This window comes from Pithys albifrons, chromosome 9, assembly GCF_047495875.1.
Source record: "Pithys albifrons albifrons isolate INPA30051 chromosome 9, PitAlb_v1, whole genome shotgun sequence".
In the NCBI taxonomy this organism is placed as follows: domain Eukaryota; kingdom Metazoa; phylum Chordata; class Aves; order Passeriformes; family Thamnophilidae; genus Pithys; species Pithys albifrons.
In genome coordinates this window covers 30,471,765-30,493,398 of record NC_092466.1, presented here as the reverse complement: position 1 = coordinate 30,493,398, position 21,634 = coordinate 30,471,765, and the positions used below count along the sequence as shown (strand labels likewise).

Below are 21,634 nucleotides of genomic sequence, written 5' to 3'. Positions count from 1 at the left end.
TCTTTATCCCTGCTCCGCTTGATGCTGCCGCCTGCGAGATGCCTTTGTCACAAACAGGAGTGCTCATGAGACGTTGTTGTCTGCATTGCCTTCTCCCCTCCAACCCAAACAACAACAACAAAATCCCGTCTCTGGTATGTAGCAGTGAGATTTTTTTTTCTTGCTGCTCTAAGATTTCAGGATGATCTCAGCATGTATTTACTGGATTTGAAGGATGTTATTCGAGGGGGAATTCCACTGCTGCCTCAAAACTAGCAATTTGCAATATCCTGAGTTGACCCTACTGAACGAATTACATCAGGTCAGAAACATTTTTGTTGCAGGAGCACAACAGCCTATTCCTTTCACAGGAACGGCTTCATCTACTGCTTGCTGTTAGCTTAATAATCTTTTCCTACTTGAGCTGTCCTTTCTGCCAGTTTGGTTTTTTTCATGCAGTCCCCTGGGGTTTGTCCATGAGCTGAGCATGTAAGAGACCACTGAAAACAAGGAGAAAACCTCCAGAGAGCTTAGCCGAGCAACCCTATTTAAGTAATAAAAAACTCAGTGTTTGACGAGCCAGTTACATAAAGCAAACATTGAAAGGACAGAATGGCAAATAGTTGTTTGTAAACCTGAGCCTTTATTAGCAACACTGCTACAGTTATAAAAGAATATGATCCCTTTCTGAGCCTCCCAATGTACCTGCATCCCTGTGGTAATTCAGGGCACTGCTGGATGTGCTTTGTGAGTGCTGTGGGACTCATCCCTGTGGTTCCTCTATTATGAGCATGTGCAGAGCAGCCCAAGGTACAGCCGTGCATGCAGAGCAAACCCAGAGCCGTGCCTTGCAATGCCATGTTTGTGCATGTGTTCCTCCAGCTGAGAAGGACACAGGGAGCCTGCCTGCCTTGCTGATTTATCTGATGTGTTCTTGTTTCTGTTTCAGCATTCAGGACAATTCCTTCAACACGACAGCTTTAGCAGAGTAAGTGAACACTTTAAAGATGTCCTTATTTTTACACAAGAATGATGAGTTTAGTTATGGTGAAGAATAATTGTAAGTAGGATGTGAGAAGTCCCAAGCTATGTGTCATATATTTTGATTCAGTTTTCTGTGACCTAAGTATATTATTGACTGTATGGGAAGGATTGCATGAAGCAGCTCCTTTTAAATTCTCTGTGACCATTTAGCAGTGAAATATCTTTTGGGGGTGAATATATGCTTGGCGTACATCATACATGTTTAAATGCATGATTTTCAGTGTAGGAAAAATCTCCTGTCAAAATATTGCTCATTTCTGATACTGAGGATCCTGACAACCATAAGTATGTCAGTTTTCTAAGGACACATGGTCTGTACTTACCAAAAGCATCGTGAGGAAAAAAAAAAAAGCAAATATTTTGAAAAAAAACCCTATACATTATTTAGACAGGCCAAGTGCCAAATATGTAATTTCTTCATAATCAAATCCATAAACTCATTAGAAGACCTTTTGTATATATCATGATCTTAAGGATATAAACATATATGTTGATTTTTCTTGTTTTATAGAGACAGCAGAGCAGAACAAGGGAGAACATTAGAAAGTTAGAAAGGCAAAGGTTTTAGGAACTGTTACAAATGGAATAGTCTTTCTCTTGTTTTAGTCTAAACCACTTCAATATTGGTGCTGCCTACCTAATTATTTTGCATGCTCTTTATTATTTCAAAAGCTTTTGAGGAAGATTCTCAGCAATAAGGTACCAAGGAGTTTTTCAGGAGGGAAATGGTTTATAGATTTGTTTGTGCATTAGGTGAATATTACACTGCTAAAATGCTTGTAATTTAAAACACCCTAGTGGACAATGAGCTGTTTGCCTAAATGGTGTAGGGACAGGACACATTCTGAAAGCAGGCCAAGTTGTAATAGTCTGAGCCATCCCTAGGTGTTGTTATAATCACCACAGGAAAAGTAAGATTTCATAAGGATCCAAAGAATTTCCATCTCTTATATTGCTTTGCTTTATTTGCTTACAATGCCTTGCTTCATTTAATATTTTAACTTAGTCATGCTTTTTGTGTGATTGTGGCAGATGTGGGAAGTTTGCACAGAAGTTAATAAATCATGGAGATTTTGGTTTGGGGATTTTTTTTTGTTGTGGTGTTTTTTGTTTGTTTTTTTTAACTTCCTTGTGTCCCTATTAGTCAGGTGATGAATGGGATGCTCCCCTTCACAGAAAAATAGCCAGAGAATAGATAGTATATTTTTCTTATTTTTTTTCTCTTTCCCTTTTCTCTGTCCCAAACATCCATTGTTTCCTGTAGAGATTCCTCTGGAGCAGCCCCAGGCCTGTCTCACCCCTGATGTTTCTGGAATCCAAAGGTCTTTCTCTGTGGGGCTTGTTACTGAGCCAAGGGCCAGGAAGGTCTAAAAGCTGAGCGTGTTGGTGCCAGTCCTGCCCCTGGTGGGAGGGAGAGGGGTACAAACTGAGAGGCAGCAGAATGGCAGAGCTGGCTTGGCCAGGCATTGCCTGAAGGCTGAATCTCCCTCATTTAAGCTGTTGTTAGTTCTGTTTTGGGAGCTTTCATTTTCAATCTTATATTTCCAAATAAGAGTAGAAACATGCTTTTAGAAAACAAAGCAAGCAAACAATGACATATGAAAAGCATTGTCCAAATGAACAAACTTGGTATCCAGAGCTAATTTTCCTAAGTCCTGTTTAGAGCCTGCCCTACCAGTCCGTCTTTGAGAACTGCTGAGGATACACAATTCTTACTGATTTCAGCACTCATTGTTTGTGCTGGCCATGTCTGAAAATAGTTACTTTTATTTAGCAGAAGAAAGAGAGAGCTTGCCATGAAGCTTTAGACATCCTCATTTAACGATTTCTGTCTTTATTCGTGCCAAAGGCAAAATCAGGGCTTCCTGAATGATATAAAACAGGGATACAGTACTTTCAGGAATATTTCTCCAGACAAGGCAAGTGCTTGGGCGTGCAAAGCTTCCATCAAGCCATGGATGCAGCCTGGCTTAGAAGTTGTTCATGTGAACATCTTAAAGGTCAAGGCAGCAAAAGGGAGCAGTTTCCACATTGTTCTGAAATGGCTCCTATGGAAAGGTGAAAATGGAAGTTAAAGAAGATAATATCATTAAACCAATCTCATTAAACTGGTTTAATCTCATTAAACCAGTTGGAAGAAATGTAAAGAGGCAGTACTATACAAAACCAGAGCACCAGTCCATCTAGGCTGGGATCCCATCTCTGACCTGATTCTGGCCTCTCCCACAAGACCAATAACAGATGTTCTTACTTTTGAGAGAGGTTTCCCTCAGTCAGTAGTTACGTTGGGTACTGAAGGAAAAGGATTCACATCAGTGGTTTTGTCAAAATACATAGTTACTGCCCAGTGTAAGCTTCCACCCATATGGATTTATGAATTGAATCTGTCCTGGCGTGTTCTTTGCTGTTTTGGGAATGAGTGAAATGCTGTTGAAGTTTTTGATTGGTGGGAACTCACTCTGCTACATGACTGACCGCAAGTTACCACCAAACTTACCAAACTCTTGAGCATCACTCTATCTGTTAAATACAGCTAAAGCTGGGCAGCAAGATTTGCAAGTTACTGGTGAGAGGTGTATTACTGGTGAATATGTGCGGGTCTGTTTCGATATGTGCAAACAGGTGGCATAAACATGTAAGATGCATTTCTTTAAGAAGCCAAGGTAAAAACACTCTGTGCTTTGATGATGGATATTTGCATTATACCATGAATACATCTATTTAAAGGTCCTGCTATGGTCTTAGCCTCAAACACTGTCTTGTGTGAGTGAGATTCCTGGTTAATATTTGTTTTTACACAGACAAAAATTTCTGTTTACAGTTTCACAAAGCATTGCTTTTGAACTTCCTCACAGTCTTTTTAAATTACATGATGGACATGGTGTTCTCCAATTCATTATTGTTTATCTTTCCTATCTAGTGCTATTCAGTTACTCAAATACATTTTGTCATGCTTACTTATGTTGTTTATAAGTTCTGTCTTGTTTTATGATTTCTGCCAGTAGCTGGATGCTAAATTAGGATCTCTGCTTCTCAAGATCAAGATATACAGCCATCTCAGGAAAGTAACCCCTGGGGCACTTCCCTCGGTTAAGGACTGTACACACATAAACTTGGTGGATGGACCTGTGCTCAGTCTCTCATTGTCTCTGCAGAGAGTGCTCCTGATTGTCAAGATGGTCTTTCAGGACTGAAGGTTGCCCAGTGTGGTCTGTGAGAGGAGGGAGGGAGTGAAACTGGTAGCAGAAATGCTTCTTCCCACCTCCTCTTTCTGAGACACACACGGGAGGGAGAGTCTGTCCCTTTAGGAGGTCCCTGGCCTTTGCTGACTGTGACATGGCCCATGGTGCCAAACACTTCTGGTGGCATCTTACCCTTCTCCTGAGTCTGTGCTGGTTGCTCTGTCCATCCAGCTCTCACCTTAGCACTGACTCCTCCCAGTGTATTTCCTTTCTATTTTTTTCCCCTGTGAAATACTCCATTGTGTTGTCCAACCAGGTTCCTGGCTCCTTTCACATCAGGCTTCTTTCTTTATACCTGCAGTACACCCCAGACTCACACTTTGCTGTTGCCAAACACCCATAAGGTAGTCAGTGACAGATCAGAGGGAAAGGTGTGATTGGCATCCAGAGGCAAAGGAAACCAGATTTCTACAGTGAATTTATCCATTTTGTACATCAACCCCTGTCTCCCATCCATTATCCCACTTTGCCTTACAGGGAGACCTGCACTTATTGCAGCAATATTGTGTGACTGGGGGGGATCTGCAACTGCAGTTCTGTGTTCCAGTTGCAAGCAGCAAATGCTTTCATCATATGCTGATGTATTCAGGAAGTGTAAACACTCGAGTGTCCCTTTAAATATTTTCTGCTGCAGTCTGACTTTTGATATAGATACCAGCAGCAGACTGGTGGTAAAGAGGAATATATTAAAAACCTTGCCATCAAATTACAAGGCTGAGCTATGAATGTATCACTTAATGTGCTCTGTTCTAAGCGGGACAGCTCTTCTCAAAATTTAACAAGTCAGCGAAAGTACAGGCCGCTTCCCCCATAATGAAGAGATTCCTCTGCCAGCAAACTCCAAGGGATCCAGGCCTTCTTAGTGTCTGTGCCTTGTGAGTATGAACTGAGGGTGAGGAGAGGGCCCTGACTTTACCCCAGAAATAGTACCCCAGAATAGGCAGGGTGTATGTGTATTTTAGGAGTGTGTGTATATATGTGCATGTTTATTTGAGGAAAGATGCGCTCAGGCTTTGCGGGTCTATCATCCTGCAAAGTTCAGCCATGCAGCCACAGCGTAATGTTCAACTCTGAGCGGTTGTTTAGCATATTTATGCAGACTTCTCTTTTTATTTATCAGCCTTAGGACAATTCTGTTGTTTGTAACTTAAGGCATGTAATTGATTATGATTCTTCAGGCATCTTAAAAAATTCTGATAGTTCACATTTTTTAGACTTAATGATCACTTTATAACTTAGTTAGGGATTCTTTGTCCTGCTGCAGAAAGAGTGACTGCTCTATGATAGTTAATATTTGTGTGAGTTTATGAGAAAAACACCCTTAGCTAATTGTATCTAATTATTTTTTTTAAAGTGAAGTATACTATTAGCTATTAAAATACAGAATTTCTTGTAATTTTCCTGTATTCTTTTACAGTAACATCTGAATTCCTTTTAATTATTTTCATCTGTCTGAAAATGATATATTAAATTGTGCTCACTTAACATCTCAAATCCTCTTCTGAGATTTAGACTATCATGGAGCAGCTACAGCATTAAATGACGCTAACTAAGGTGTGAGAAGAAATGTGTTTATCCTTTGAGCTGCACTGTCAAGTTATTAAAAGCTATATTTCTGCAGGCGGCAGAAAGTCAGCAATTATCTTGTATTCACTTTCAAGGTGTGACGGGGATTCAGACTCTGTGCATGAAGATCGAGCAGGCAGTTCCAGCCCCAGGTATTCTACTTTGTCTGAAGTTCATTGGCAGCAAATGAAGACGCCAGAGTGCTTCTGTTAAAGTATTAGAAAGAAACATTGATTCTCAAGGGAATGCAGAATTTCTGGGGCATTACCTGCAAAGGCTATTAGTATTTCTGGGAAATGCATATTTGTCTTTTATACTTTCATGTAATCAATATTAAGATTAATTACTGTTGTTATTATATAAGTGTATATATATATTATGGTCTGTGTTCTTAACTTCACATTGTATTATTCTCATTCAGGTGCAGCTCTACTAATAATAATTTTACTGTACTGCAGCTTGTTCAAAGTAGTAGTAAGCAGAGTTTTGCAACTGTGCAAGGATATGCTATTGATGAGTCTCTGGGAAAAAAAGAATCCTTCAAACTGTAATTTAACTGAAGTATTCTTGAGGCATATCTCTCTCATGGCTATGTTAGTATATGTTGATTGCTAGAGTGTGCAGCTTAACCTTTCAGAAAGAATTTTAAATCAGATCATACCTTAAAATTAGCAGCACTTGTGCACATTGTTGAAATGCCCGTGGGCTATAAAGCACCCCACGCTGTAACTATAACAACTGCCTTGGAGCACACTGGCAGAAGGCATGGGCAGCAATGGTGTTCAACTCCACAGGCACCCTGTGAGCATCCATCTGGATGGTGATGGGCCACAGATGGAAAGTGAGTTTGGCAGCTCAAAATCCCTAGGAGAAAATATTGAACTAGAAAGTTATGCTTTCTAAAAAAAAATAAAAAATCTCGGATTTAATTCAATAGTCCTTGACTCCCTCAGTTGAGAAAGTTTCACACTAGGAGAGAAGTCATCTCTCAGCTAACCATTAGGATTCTACCAGTCAGAGCTAACAGCTGAAACTCCACCTGCAAACCAAGCTGCAGCCAGGGATTTTGGAGCAGTAATGCCAACCTGCTCATCCTGCCAGCTAATCAGGCAGCCTTGCACCCTGCATTGCGGTAACCTTCCTGAGGGTGCCAGGGAGACACTCCCAGGGCATTAGACCAGGCTGAGGTTGGAGTGACTGAATGTGGATAAGACCAGTGAGGTCTTCTTGGGACAGTTTGCACATTGTAGGTTAGGTGGAGATGGAAAATGTCTGTCCCAGATTGAGTGGTTACCCAAGTATCCATGAGTAACTGTCTGTTTAAACCACCAGGTGTGTGCTGTTACACAGGAGGATATTTTCTTTAAATTGGGAGCACATGATACTTGCCCCTTCCACCCAAACACATTGCTGACTGTTCAGACCCTACTTTGAATGGTTTCCTCCCTCACTTTGTCCAAAAGCCTTCAAAACCAGAGACTGTCAGAAGGAAACTGTGGCTATAGAGAGGAACTAGTGTGTTGTATATATATATATAAATCAACATTTTTGTGACACTATAACTTACTGTGAATTATTGGGTGGGGAAAGGTCTTCTGCATGAAAAAGACAGTTTCAGATTTTATTTGGGGAATGGGCTGAAGCCAGAGAGTGCCTTTAAAACTAGTCTTGCATAAGTAGCTCCACAGTTGAATGTGTAATAATGCTAACAAGTAGTTTAGATTCACGGTACTAATATATGCAGTGTTTGATGTGTAGACCACTCAACTTAGTAAAAGCAATATGCCATGAATAGCTAAGAACTTGTTACTCTTTTTCCTCCATAATGTTTTGACAGGTGTCTGAAATCCTGCCTGATGCATTTCAATTTTATTTTCTTACAGAGATGATGATAACAAAGAAAATTATCCGGACAACGCTGCTGTCTTAGAGGAAAGGCAGCTGCCTTTGCAAGACACTCAGAAGCACAAGCAGCAGGCTGTGATTGACTACGCTCTAAAGCCTGAAATGGGCAACTTAAAACTGAGGAAACCTAAGCCCATTGCAAAGCTAGAAAATGGGAAAAGCCACGAGGAAAGTCAGGTAAAGAGCTAAACTTACCAGAGGTAGGTTTGTGGCACAGTGTCTGAGCAAAAATAACTTTTGAAATGCAAAGTGGGACCCCCTGGTAATTCATGATGTGATTCAGACCCCATAATAATCTACCTTAATTTTCAGGGACCTGCAGCCCTGGAACCTTCCTGTAATAATAGACAATTTCTTTCAGCCAGGAATTTCAGAGAGGGCTGTGCTGCAACTGCTGTCAGAAGTGAGTGGAGAGCAGAGCTGAAGAGATCTCTCTTTGGATTTTCTGTGTTTCCTTGTACCAAATATAAAAAAAAAACTTGGTAGTGGCAACACTTGACTAGATATTTTTCACTTTGTTTATTTGATCAAGGATCTCTTGTGCTGGTATTTTGGCTGCCAACTGGGAAATTCAGTACTTTCCCTTTATCTTAATTATTGTTTTTTCATCTCTGAGTAATAAGTCTATTCCAGTGCAGATTCTGGTGGCAGAGCTCTTGCCCATTGGCTTCCCGTGTTGAGTTGAGGGGAGCAGAACTATGGCTTTTCTAGAGGGTATAAAAGAAGATTAGAAATGAAGAACCTTCTGCTGCTGTTTATGGAAGTACATTTGCTGTGTCAGCTCTTGAGCTGCCACCTCTGAGCAGGTGCTGATAATGCCTCTGTTCTTCCCCAGTTCTTCCAAAGTCATATCTAATGTGCGGTGTAAGAAATAAAACTCTGATGCAGATTTAACTCCTCAGCTAGAAATATTCTCATATCCAAGACAGTGAATATTAATGTTGGGACATTTGTTGTTCTTCAGTAGGCACAAGGCCTGATATCTGTAAATACAGATGTCTGTATTTACATCTCTCCTTTGATGTATAATGTATTTGGCTACATTTTGTCTCTCCTCCCTTCTTGCTTGTGGATAGAAATTTGCAGAGTGCTTTCTGAAATGCTTCAAACCCATCATAGACTAGCAATTATTTTGCACCGTTTTTCAAGTTTAGAATGGGATTTCATAATTTTGGACAGAATGTCTTATCTTCCCAGTGAGAACTATTCTCTTGAATTACAGAAGGGAAACGAAAAGGAAATGGCATCCCAAGGGTATTATTGCAGTCTCTTATGGAAGGAATATCAAACTCTTGCCCTAACCTTCTTGCATGTTCTTCTGGAGCTCATTCCAGAGAGGAGCAATAACAGGCTTTTTTGCAACTGTATTACATTACTAGGAAATATTATTTAGACTACAGAAAGATGAGGTGTGCATGTTTATCAACTGAAAAGAAAAATTATGGGGATTTTGCCCTGTGAAGAGGAAGCAGAGGCACATCAGGAAGAGGAGTCATGAGGAAGTCATAAATAGGGCAAGATCTGTCTCACAGATCATCTGTTCTTCTTTTAGCTACTTCCAAGCCCCAGGTCTGCCTTCTCCCTGTGTGTGTCCTGCCTGTATCTCTCACCCACAGAAAGCCAACACAGCACAGATTTGCTGTTCTGTAGCATTTTATGTGGCCTGACGTGGTTAACTGAAAATGTTGATATTCCTTCCTGGGAAACTCTTTAAGCATATAATTAGACAGCCATAAAATGCCAGTGCAAGTTAAGTATGCAGCCTCTGGAAGGAGAAACAGTGCCAGGCAGACAATTTTCCCATGACTCAAGGGCTTTAATTAGGAAAGACAAAAGTGGTCCTGGCCCCCATGCTACCTCTTGCTCCCATCTCTGGCATAATGGAAGATGTAAAATGTGCAGGCACTCTGATTTATGCGAGTACTTGAGGATGAGAGTAGTGTAAATCTTTGAGTGTAATATGCAACATAAACACAAAACAAACATCCCTCCATAACAGGAACTCCACTCATTCATAGCAGGAATTGTACCCTAATATCATGAAAGACTTTTTGATGGATACCCTATATCCAAACTGAGTTCAGTGGTGTGTGCTGTTAAGGAAAGAGTTTGCCTCTGGGAATTGTTTGCAGAAGGAAGATTTTTTGAAGACAGCATCTACCGAGCTTTTCATTTTGCTCAGCCTTTATTCTCATTAGTAAGGATGCACATGCTCCTTGACCTTGAGTGCTTCCTTGCTTGCTACCTCAGGGGCTTCTGTTCTTGAGGAAGGGAGCATCTGGCTGCTGGCTTCATCAACAGTGCCTGTGAAAAACAAGATTTTTTTTGCAGAAGAGCCCTGAGAAGGGTTTGTTTCTGTTTATGGGTTCTCCTTGAGATCCTTGGTGTGCTTTGACCTCCCAAGCCCTATCACAGCTGCCTGTGTTAGCAGCCCTAGTCAGGAACTGATAGCAGTTGTCCTCTCCATTTTGAAGCTGAAAGCAAAGTGCTGCTGTGTTGTCTCTAGTGTATATGGTAGGTTTTCACAATTAGAAGTGGGCCAGGCTGATGCTTTGAAACACTGGGCAACCGCATGTACCTTCCTTTGGTGACACATCTTGCCATCAAGGCACTCCATGGGATAAATTATGTACTCACAAGCAGCTGATGTCAAGCTGACAAACAACACTTTCTGAGTACATGCATTTATGAAAGAAAAGCATGATGCATCATGATAAAACAGTTAATTCTTGATTTCCTGAGTTTGTTGATAGAGTGCTTTTTCAACAGCATCCTCACTTCCCCAGCCTGACTCCTCTGTGACAACAGAAACAATGACAGTATTGCAGTGACACTACCTCTTTTAAAGGTGTTGCTTTGATAAGCCAAGGAACTGTTTGCTATTTGCTCCTGTGTATTATAAGCCCATGAGATGCCCCTTTTTTTTTCCATAGAGTTGTCCCTTTAAAATTAGAATAGGCTATTGGGAGGTAAGTAATTTTGCTGTATGTGTTGGAAGGATTAAAGTCTGTTTGGGTGGGAACTGCTTTTTGTGCCTTTCTAGGAGAGAGAATCCAAGGGATTTTCAGTGTAGGAAGGTCACTGAGATGGAACAGACCACTGTGATCAAGATGGCCAACTTGGGGATTTTGAGCTTCACAAGGCTCTCAGTCTGCTGAAGGGTGATTCCCATGCCTCTGATTTTTTTGGCACAAGCATAGTAACGTGGTCAAGTACCCCGGGTCTTCATGAAGAAAAGGTTATTAAATTTACCCTGATGATTAACAAAATCAAGTGTAATAAAAGGGCAGTATCAGGTGACTTCACTTGAGCACTTATCAGATGATAAAATGTCACTAGAGTAAAGCTGTCTTTGCATATTGTGTGCAGTTATTTCTCTGGGGGCAGGACCTGGGCATGGAGGCAGCTGCAACCTTTCCAAACAAAGCATGGGGAGAGAGACAGGCTGTTGGAATGTGATCACACTGCTGCACTCCTATTATTTCATGTCATCTTTCCTGTGGTTTCATGAGCTTCTTTAGCAACTCTGCAACATTTATCTGTAGAAAATCAAATTAATTAGGATTTATTTGACTTCAAGAGGTGAGGCAGCATATGCCCGGAACATACTCCAGGGAGTCAGTGTGAGAACAGATGGTGAGGAGTAGAAACTCTATTTTCCCTGCCCAATCCTTTCTCCTGTCACTCACATTTGATGCCCAATCATGGATATAGCTTATTAAATGAATTATCCTCAAATTCCTTATTGATACTGAGATGTATTTATAAAAGAACACTAAACATGCTAGCTAATAGGTAGAGACAGTAAAAGCTCAGTTTTAAAGTCTTACTATCAAGGCAAATGACTATAAAAATGAAATGGTGGCTTGAAAATCAAAGCCTAGAGTTGGAAATGCTGAAGACTGTTCAGTGAAATTTTGTATTTTGAGTATAGATTAAGGGGCAAATTGCTTGGATGTCAAACAGCTTCCAATAATTTGACATTAAAATTGTGATTCTATGTGCACAGGGTTCAAAAAACCAGAGCTGATGTTGACACATCAGCTACACAAACACATGAATGTGTCAGGCAGCCTGCAAGTTCTGTTCCAGTTTCCAGGTATACTCTGTTAATGTTTAAACCATAGCTCCCATGGTGGAATACATCTCTTCAGTTCACTGCCCATTAAATGTACCTGCTTATTTTCTTGTATGGACTTGCACTTTCAGGAGGTTCAGGAGACTCCTTTGCTCAGGACTCCTGTCCTGGCTGCTTCTGTGTTGACTCGGCACCATGAGGTGTCCAGGGCTGTGGTCCCAAGTGCTGGTACAATATTTGCATGGTGCTTGCATTTGCAGAGAGATGGAACTGTTATGTGTTAGAAAAAGTCCTATGAAGGATGCAAGATACTTTCTGGAGTTCAAGCACAGATTGAGCTACTCTGTAATCAAAGCAAAATATGCCTGTACTGTAATTTAGGTGCTCTGACTGAGATGAGTTATGACAGGCTGTGATTTTTTTGAGGGAATTAGATTTTTTTAAAAAATTAGCTTGTGAAACAAAAGATTATTTTTCTCAGCATGTGTGGATCCATGATGGTAAGTTTTGGCTGCTTCCAAACCTACATAGTGTACAAAGCGATTGTCATGGCAATGATTATGCAGTCCTGTGACTTCTCAGCAATGCCTGGAGATTCCCCTCTGCACAGACTGTTTACCAGATGCAACTTCATTGTAGAAGCTTCACCCTTTTTAGTGAAAAAGAAACAAAAATAAAATAGAAGACAGCACTGTTGGATGCCTTTCACACATCAGGAACGAATTTCACTGCTCCTTAGAAATAGAGATTCCATCAAGGGTGTTTCTCTAGGGTTACTCATTAACACCCTAATAATTTATGAGCAGTAACAAAGACATGAAAAAGAAAAAAAAGAAAAGAAATTAGCAACCCAAAGCCACCCAAGTCCTCAAACATCAAGCCTGTAAGCATTTACTGCCAGCATATACTCTTGTCCTCAGCTTTCCTTTTCATCTAGCAGAAAGCATCTTGAATTGCCATGTTCTCTCTGTCCATTGAGTTCCCACCCAAACAGTCCTACCCAAACTTCTGCCTTCCATGCCTCCAACTAACATCTGTTATCTAACTAATAAACAGAAAATGGGTTACAGTCTGCTTTGGTTTCAAAAACTGTTTTCCAGTGAAAGAACATACTACTTTGTTTTAGAACCTTTCCTAGTCTGTGTTTTCCACATGTTTCCAGATGATTATCAAAAAAATGACAAAGATCCACAATCAGCATTCAGTCTCATGGAGCAATTTTTTTCTTCAACTATTCAGCTGAGCCTGATTGCTACTGCCAGGGCCCATTTAATGTTGTTTTTGTGTGCTTTGTGCAGGAGCTGGACTGTGCATTGCCAGGCCTGTCGGAATGGCAGGGCAGGGCTGGGTCCTCTGCCAGTGACTGTGCGCGGAACGTGGCTCTGAGGTGCCAGGAAGCAGTTGTGAGATTTCAGCCAAGGTAAGCCTTGGGATCAGACAGCACATTTCCCTTCTGATTAACCATAGGAAAGGCTAATTCATTTGCTGCTTTTTTGTATAAAATATTCAGACTCCTGACTCTCATTGGCAGTTGTATTCTATACTTATATAGCTAGGGCTGTTTGCAGAAAGTGAAAGGGATAAAAGTAAGAATGCCAATCATCATTCTTTAAACCCCTTACATTTCAAGAAAGAAGAACATCCTCAGTTTAGAAACTTCAGTTCCTCTGTGCCAAGTTTTCACCTCAGCGCTGAATTGCCTCACTCTTTCTCAAAGCTGTATTCTCATTGTGAAAGGTGAATGGGAACCTGCACACCTGATTTTAGAATGGGTGTGGGTGTATGTATAGTTTAGACTCTGGGTGCTGAGGCAACTGTGCTTGTTCCAGTGATGGGAAGGGTACAGAGTGTTCAGGTCAGGCATTACAAAGTCTTGGTGGCAGGTAATTCAGCTGATGGTGAAGCAACTTAGGTCTGATAACTCTTGGAAGTCTCTGATCCTTCATAGCTATGCAAAGGCCTAAAAATGGGGTTTCAATTCACCCAGATGACCAGTGAAAGTGTGTTCTAAGGATAAGATTTAGTTCTTACTAAATGTGGAGCACTGCTTTACAACTTTTGCTTGCTGAGCTGTTGGTTTGGCCCTGCTTTTCTGTGCACAGTTTTTGACAGGTGAGCCAGGTCTCTGCTCTTTGTCCTGTCTCAAGGTGCATGACAGCCTTGGTGCTCTGTGGCAGAGCTCTGGATTTGTTTGGAGGGACTGAGGCAGCAGCAGTACATCCCAGGGATGCTCAGGGTACAGCTACTCAGCATCTAGAGTTCCTTGACTCCAAGGTTTGCTTCCAGTCAGGATTAGGTTAGTAGTGACAGTGGCCATCCAGTGGCATTTTGGTGCTTTATCTGAAATAAACTGGTTGTCTTCACCACAGCTTTGAGCAGGCAACACTGTAAATTATATTAATTTATTCTCTCAAAGGAAGATTTAGCAGAATGACCAAGCATTTAATTATCTTGGATAAAGAATTGCTTTTGCCCTCCAGTGCTTGTCTGTGCAATTGAGACACTGCATCTCATGAAGAGTTTCTAATTAGGAAACCTGCCTTTTCTTCTGGCATTCTTGATGTTAGGAAAGAATCCCATGGATTTCCTATAAAGAGGAGCTTAGTGAGTTTGGTATCGGAGACTTAAACCTACCTAGTGGCTCTGCAGGTGGGATGCCTGTGGATGGGTAGATAATAAAGTAACTGGTTAATTTTGAAAGGAGCACAATGAAAGGAAAATGGATAAGAACCAGAGCAGAGTGTGCATGAATGAAAAAACAACTACAGCAAATTTTCCCTGTGCATTTCTACAGTTAGGCCTTTTTGGTTTGCCTGGTATTAAACTACTGTTCACTATGCTATTTATGCATTCTTAACACCAGGGTATCTCCTTAGAAAACCTACTATCCACAAGAGCTAAATCTGTTAAATAATGTTACCTGGATTTACCATCCTTGGAGCTGTGAAAGCACAGTAATCAAATCTCAACTCTTGCCATGTGTTTTTAGTTTGATTATGATAAAAAATAAAAATAAAATAAAAAAAAGGAAAGAAGTGACTTTCCTCTCAGATAAGGAACTTTAAACATGGAGTTAAACAAGCAGTAACACTTGGTCCCTGGCCTCACACACACTTTATTTACTCTGTCTTAACTGTGCTTGGACAAGACACTTCCACCACCCAGCTGGGACAGGGGACTTTGAATTAAACATGCTGAAGTTACCACTCTCAGTTTGAGGATCACTGTGTCGATGACTCCTCTCAAGGGTCACCATCAGCTTCCCCCATCCATGTGCTGTCAGCCAGCTTTGGTAGGGCCACAGCAGTTAAATGTCCCTGTCTCAGCTCACACGGATCACTGGCTGCTGCATTGGGATCACAGCACTGACTCATGCAACAGGCTGTGGAACTGCTGCCAGGGAATGATGTCTTGCTTTGTTTTCTGTCTTCTCTGCTGTGGACATGGCAAAGGTCAGGTATCCAGTTTTGGCAGCAGGCAGCAATTGTGGCTAGATTTGGACAGAACACATCTGCTGTACCCACTGAATTTGAGTGTCACTGTCTTCCACTGGTTTCACTTGGTTACTGGTAAGATTAGCCATCCTTTGGAACCCTACATCTACCTAGGATCCCTAACTCATAGAATAAAAGCTCTCTGGTTTTTAGGAGGAGATGGACACACTGCTGCAGAGGTGTCCCTGGGCAGGCTCTCTGGTGCATCACCTGTGTGAGGGGAGGAGAGGACAAGAAGGGTTTGTTTCTGTCTCATACAAAGAAGCAATGTTGATTGTTTCTACTGCAGCTTGTTGTTATTTCTGCTTTAACTTAAGTTTCTGCATATTGCTATAGCTCTGTCATTAGTCTCATTGGAGTTTTAAAGGTCTAAACACCTCTGAACTGTACAGAGTTTTGTAAGAAAGCTGTTCTGGTGAGTGTGGGACAGCTAAAACATGATAGTTTTTTCTAAATATGGATAAGAAACTACTGAGATATGATAAACTTTTCAGTACAGCCTCTGCTAAGCAGAGCAATCTAAATTCAGCATAGTCTAAGAAGGGATGCTCATAAACAGATATGTGACAGAGAAGAACAGAACAGGCAATGTAAGAGCAACAGTCCACAAAAATATGACTTATATGCATATATGTGTGGATGGTTTTTTTGAGGGACTACTTTCATTTTATGATAACTACTGAAACAGCAAAGGAAAGATTTTGTGGGATTTGAAGGAAATGGAAGAATAGACTTTGGTGAAGAGGTTTGTAATGAGAAGAATGGGGAGTACTGTCTTATTCTTGGCAAAACTGTACCTGACCTGCGAATCAAGGATTTCAATTTCAAGATGTGTTTATCATGCATGATTCATGAACATCAAGATCAATTTAGGATATGAAATGCCATCTGCATAAAAGGAAACCTTTATATTTTATTCCCAGAACATCAATTTCTAATACTATTTCCAGTGATTACAGTGAATACTGCTCTGGTCATTGTGTGTAGCTGGGTTTGGATAAGAGTGTAATATAATCTGCACCTTTGGTAGATGAATGTTAATGCAGGTCCTGGGAGCAAATAAAGAGAACTGCCATTTTTTAACAGAGAGTTGGAAAGCCAGTATGGAACAATACATATGATTACAAAAAGCTGCTCTTGCCAATTGCCTTCTCACAGGCAATCAGCAAAGCTGGTGTGGATTGCAAGCTGTGTGAAGCTACCTGAACAGAGGATGGTATTTCCTTCACTGCCTGTTCCACAGAGAGGAGGCTTGAGCAAAGCACCCCCAGGCAGTGGGAAGGTCAGTGCTCCAGACAAGGCTGCCTTCCAGCACTGTGTGGAAACTACACTTTGGGATTAATTTTTCTGCCAAAGAAAATTCTTGCAAGTTCCCCATCTTCCCCATTCCCCAAATAAAACAGGAAGGGGGTGGTTTCATTTAGCAGGACTCAGCTTGTCCCTGGGTTGGTCCCTAATTTCTGCAGAGGCTGTAGGGTGGCAGGACACTGTCAGACCTGTGACTGTTCTCCAGGAAAACTGGAAAAATGCTGGTAGCCCTGGGCTGCCCTGGATCTTGGGCTCAGCCAGTCTCCCAGGGTTTCTGTGACCCCCTGAGGGAACCGAAGCTCTAGCAAGGCTTGTGGTATTTAAGTTTTCAAGGCAAGTAACTTTTGAGAGCACAGTTCAAGTGGGAACTCATTCAGTTTCCAGGCTTTCCACTGAACAGCTACAACTCAGGGCTGAGTGGGAGGGAGCAGGGAAGCTGCAGAAGTGCTGGTGTCCCTGTGCCATATGGCACACCTGCATGGGTGAGGCAGAGCTTGTGAGGCTGCATTCCCTCACCTGTGCAGGCAGCCAGGTGAGCAAGGAGAAAGTTGGGAAATAACTGACCAGTTCCTAAAAGCAGTTTCTTCAGAAATCTTGGTATTAAAATACTGATATTTATGGTTTCAGTGAGACTTCTTGGAGCAAGGCATGGAAAAATCTATGAACAAGCTTTGGGGTTGCAATGTAATTCAAGGAAAAGAAAAGAAAAAGGGGGGATGGGGAGAAGATACAGAGCAAGAAAAGAACAGCATCTTAACTGTAGCCCAAGTAAGGACTGCTCCTGGTGAGTATGAGAGTCTTTCATAGTAAGAAAAACAAGTGCTGGCTGCATTATGTAAGGTCTGTGATTGATGAGACAGGCACTGCTACACTGGCTCTCTGTCTGGCTGCTTAGTCCAGCATTCGGGGACTGCCCAGGGAGTAGCCTGGGGCCCTTGATGGTGTTTTTTGTCTCTTTCTGGATTTCATAACGCTTTTTGCCATTCGTGGAGGTCTCAGAAAGGACCTTTTTGTTTTCCTTGTGCTGAGATGTGCTGGTTGTGGGCTCTGCCTTTCTGTGAACTCATGTGATGGAGCCTCTAGATAGGCTGAATCACCCCCTGACATGGTACTGAGACACTGTTAACCCTGTGGACCACCCTCAGGGTGGGAAGGCTAGAACTGCTCCCTAGCCTGGAGACAGTTGGGCCAGGATGGACTGAAAGTGAATCTGGAAAAGGAGTTTCATCCCACAGAACATGGTATGGTTGGCTGGGCAGGACTCATCCTGGCTTCACCAGTGCCAAGACATCAAGCACATGCTGTGCATAAACACGTAAATCCCCTGGGGAGAGGACTAGTGGGATCCAGAGCTGGACTGGAATGAGATTTTCAAGTGACAGGATGCAATGCACCTTTCTGGGTTCCCTCTAGGAAATGTGACGTGAATTTGCTGAGGTTATCTTCAAATATTTTTCCTGTTTTTTTAAATTATGTAGGTTTATTTCAATTTTATGCAAGCTTAGAAGTGATGTCATGCATAATTCAAAAATTCACATGCTCTGGTCTGTTTTCCAACAGCACACTGCTCATGCAAATTGATGTTCCCCTTGAAGTCTGGTAGGAGCTCTGTTATGATAATTAGTATTTAGATTTTTTATTTCTTTTTGTTATGTCCACAAGCTTCAAATGTTCATATTACTCACAGCATCTTTGCTATCTCTGTGATGAAGAAAGGGATGGTTCTACTAAAGCCAGAGTCTGTAAGGGCAGAGGAAAGACCAGGCCTTTCATGTTTTATAAAGAACTATATAACATATATTTGAGTAGGAGCCACAGAGAGAATTCAATTTTCATTATTTTACATGACGCAAATTGTACAAAATAAGGGTGCCTGCAATTGTTCAAAATTTTATCTAAGGCCTGAAAAAATTTTAATGTACTCAGCACAGATGGAAAATTAGGGCTTGTTTCTGCTGCTTTTGAAGTTAATGGATATTTTGTGATTGACTTTTAATGAGGTAAGACCCAACCCATAGTTATTAAACTGTAAGCCCTGTGTTGCCTGGTGACAATCAGAAAACCTGCATTTGCCTAACGGAGCAATTAGTCTTGGTGGAAATGAAAAAGCACAGCCCCAAACTCTCTGGATAGAGTAAGATCCACTCAGCACACATACATGACTGTTCATGTAAATACTCTTCACACAAAAATGGCTACTCACCTTTATGATTTCAGTATCTCCAGAATCCAAAGAATACAAAACTAAGAGCATCTTACTCCAGTATTTTTAGTGGAAAAGAAACAGTGAAATGCATTACTAATTGAATCCCTAAAGCAGCAGATCAAAGCATGTACCTGAGTGAGAGAGAGGTGGTACTTCATGGCTGCTGTAAACCTTTTACTCTCCAGAGTGCAGGACTCGTGAGTGATACAGCTGTGAATTATGCAGAACTTCATGTGGTGCCTGTATGAACTGCTGCTGGCATTAATGTTTGGTTTTGGTTTGAGCTGAGGTTTTATAAGGTCTATTTTCTTTTTGTTTTTGGTTTGTTTTTTTTTTTTTTTTTTTTTTTTAAGGAGGGTTCACATTTGCTGGTTTATGCACCTTGCTTGGAGTAATCTAAATGAATCCCAGAGGTGTACAAATCTGACATGTACTTTTCATCCTCTATGTCTATCTCTGGTTCAATGCAATAAATCACTCTCAATATCTTTTCTTCATTAGCGAATTGGTTCTTCAGCTGTTTGTGGTCTTGTATCAACCTGAATGAGAGAGAGGTGGTACTTCATGGCTGCTGTAAACCTTTTATTCTCCAGAGTGCAAGCCTTGCAAGTCCTTACATGTTATTAAAGCAATACAAATATTTCACTCTTTTTTATTAAATTGCTCTTACTGCTATCCCCATGTTTTTCTCAGTTTTCTTTATCTCTCTTCTGCTGTCTCACACTGTTCTCTCTGCAGGCTAAGACCAGGGGTGTGGTTGTTAGGGATTAACCTCTTTGCATCTGTAATTTCATTTTCCTTCTGTTTTCTTCACATTCTGGGGACATTTGCTGTTCATTTTCAGGTGAGATGGCAGAAGGAATGTATATGTGGAGAGCTAGAGGGGTGTGGGTATGTGCTTGTTCAGCACTCAGCTGAGGCACCTGCTGCTGCAGTGCTGTCAGAAATCACTCACATCTGATGGTGTCTGGAGGGAGGTGCAGGCTGACTGGGCTGTGAGCCCTCCCCTTTTGGTGCTACATGAACCCTCCCCAGAATGACTCATTTTTGTTCCTATGTGAATTGCACACCTTGGATCCTCTTTGGAGGCAACTGTAGCTGGTGACCTGGTGTAGCTATCTAATGTGTCTGCTTTGATAAGGGAAGTGTCATATCCATCATTTCCATCTTTAAATGTCTCATAAATCCACAAAGAACTACAACAAACATCTGTGAATCTGTCTGTACCAGTTTTGAGGTCTCTAGAGACTTTTACAATGATTTGGTTTTGCAGGGACGGTTGTGAGCAAGCAAAAATATGAACTATTTTGTCCAAAGGAGTCTGGGTTTTGTGTTGGGTTTGATCATGTCTGTGAGGGAGTCTCATTGGGCCAGCAAACATTGCCACCTTCTCAGCACTGAGAAATCTCATTCTCTGAGACAGCTACAGTTTTCTTGCTTCAGCTGAGCAGTGATTCAGTTTGGGATACACCTGTATCAGACTTTGAAGTCATGTGTGGGAACCCTCAGCTTACTCTGGGCAAGGACAGAGCTGTGGGATGAGCCTCCTCAGGTTGCTCTCTTAATCTCTAGGAAGTTTTGTCTAGGCTTCAGTTTCATTCCTTGGTGGAAGGAACTGGTGACTAATCCTGAAGCTAGGAGGTGTGTGGAGCCTGAGGCCAGGGCCACATCTGGCTGGGTGGGACACAGCTGTCTCATTAGCCTTAGCCAGAGCAGAGATTTCCCCCTTACCAATCCAGGGCCTTCCTTTCCTATTTCCATGTGGAGAAGCAGCAATACACTGAAAAAACCCCAAAGGTATGGACAACTCTGATGGCTGCAAAGTGACACTCCTCAGAAAACGTGGGTCCTCTCTCAGGGGATTTCCAGGCACCAGGGTCTTTGAGAAGTTTTAAACCAGAGCTTAAGCAGAAAACTGAAGATTGGGAGCCTGAAATGTCATCAGATTTAAATATAGAAAGATTCATTCTTTATGACTTTGATACAGGAGAGCTCTTGTTCCTGGTTTAAGGCATGTAGGACAAATTGTGCTTAGATATAAGCATATGTTTGAGCTTTTTCTTGGCTTTAACCTGTTAGCTCACCAAGACACAGAACTGATCATTCTTCTGTAGAACTTTTTCTACATGGTGGAATGAGCCCACATTTTAATGTCATAGTTATGCAGAACTTCATTCACAGTTTAAACTTATTAGTTAATATTACTATCAAATCACAGTTGTTTTGAATGAGGTGTGAAATACAGATGCAACTTTCATAGAAAAGTTTTTGGTTGTTGGTTTGGTTTTTTTTAATAAAACAAACTTATTTGAGAATCTGTAACTTATGTAAAGACATGGTAAAATGTTTGAAATATTTGCAGCACAGATAAGCAATATATTGAGTGAAAATTCTTGTTTTATTTTGTAGAATAGATCAGAACACAAGCACTTCACCAAAAGAAGCAACGGATCAAAGTAACAGTTTAAATGAGGTAAGCTTAAGCAAAAGTTGAAATATGATGTTATAAATTTTGAATAGATGTTTGGGTTTTGTTAATTTTAAGGTCTTGGTATAATGTAATCACCTGAGAGTCTTAGGTTGGCTCTTTCAGTGAATCTTTCCAGTCATGTTACTGGAGAAAAGTTTAAAAATGTGCTTTGAGTCTGCTATAATAGTTTAAAAGCCAGAAGCAAGAGAGTTAAAAAATATTGTAAACCAACTTTATGCTGCTTTCTGTTTGTGCTCGGGAAAGAATCAAGCACTCACTATTGACTGTGTGAAATGCCACTTTTAAAGAACATTTGATTTTTTCCTCGTATTACAGCTCAGA

The 21,634-nt window shown here is 41.2% G+C and overlaps 1 protein-coding gene across 7 annotated transcripts in view; it reads left to right on the top strand.

The window, feature by feature from the left end:
* Positions 1 to 807: 807 nt before the first annotated feature.
* The window catches only part of FAM13C (family with sequence similarity 13 member C), a 49,967-nt gene continuing 29,140 nt past the window's right edge, over positions 808 to 21,634 (top strand). For 6 of the 7 annotated variants that reach the window (XR_011698491.1, XM_071563167.1, XM_071563165.1 and 3 more), the window contains exons 1-5: positions 808 to 967; positions 5,927 to 5,983; positions 7,715 to 7,913; positions 13,113 to 13,234; positions 21,232 to 21,295. Coding sequence is in view for 6 of the 7 variants with exons in the window: in XM_071563167.1 (XP_071419268.1) it covers positions 906 to 967; positions 5,927 to 5,983; positions 7,715 to 7,913; positions 13,113 to 13,234; positions 21,232 to 21,295 (504 nt within the window). In the remaining variant the exon portion in view is untranslated. The remainder of the gene's footprint in view (positions 968 to 5,926; positions 5,984 to 7,714; positions 7,914 to 13,112; positions 13,235 to 21,231; positions 21,296 to 21,634) is intronic. The other variant, XM_071563164.1, reaches the window with a different exon arrangement.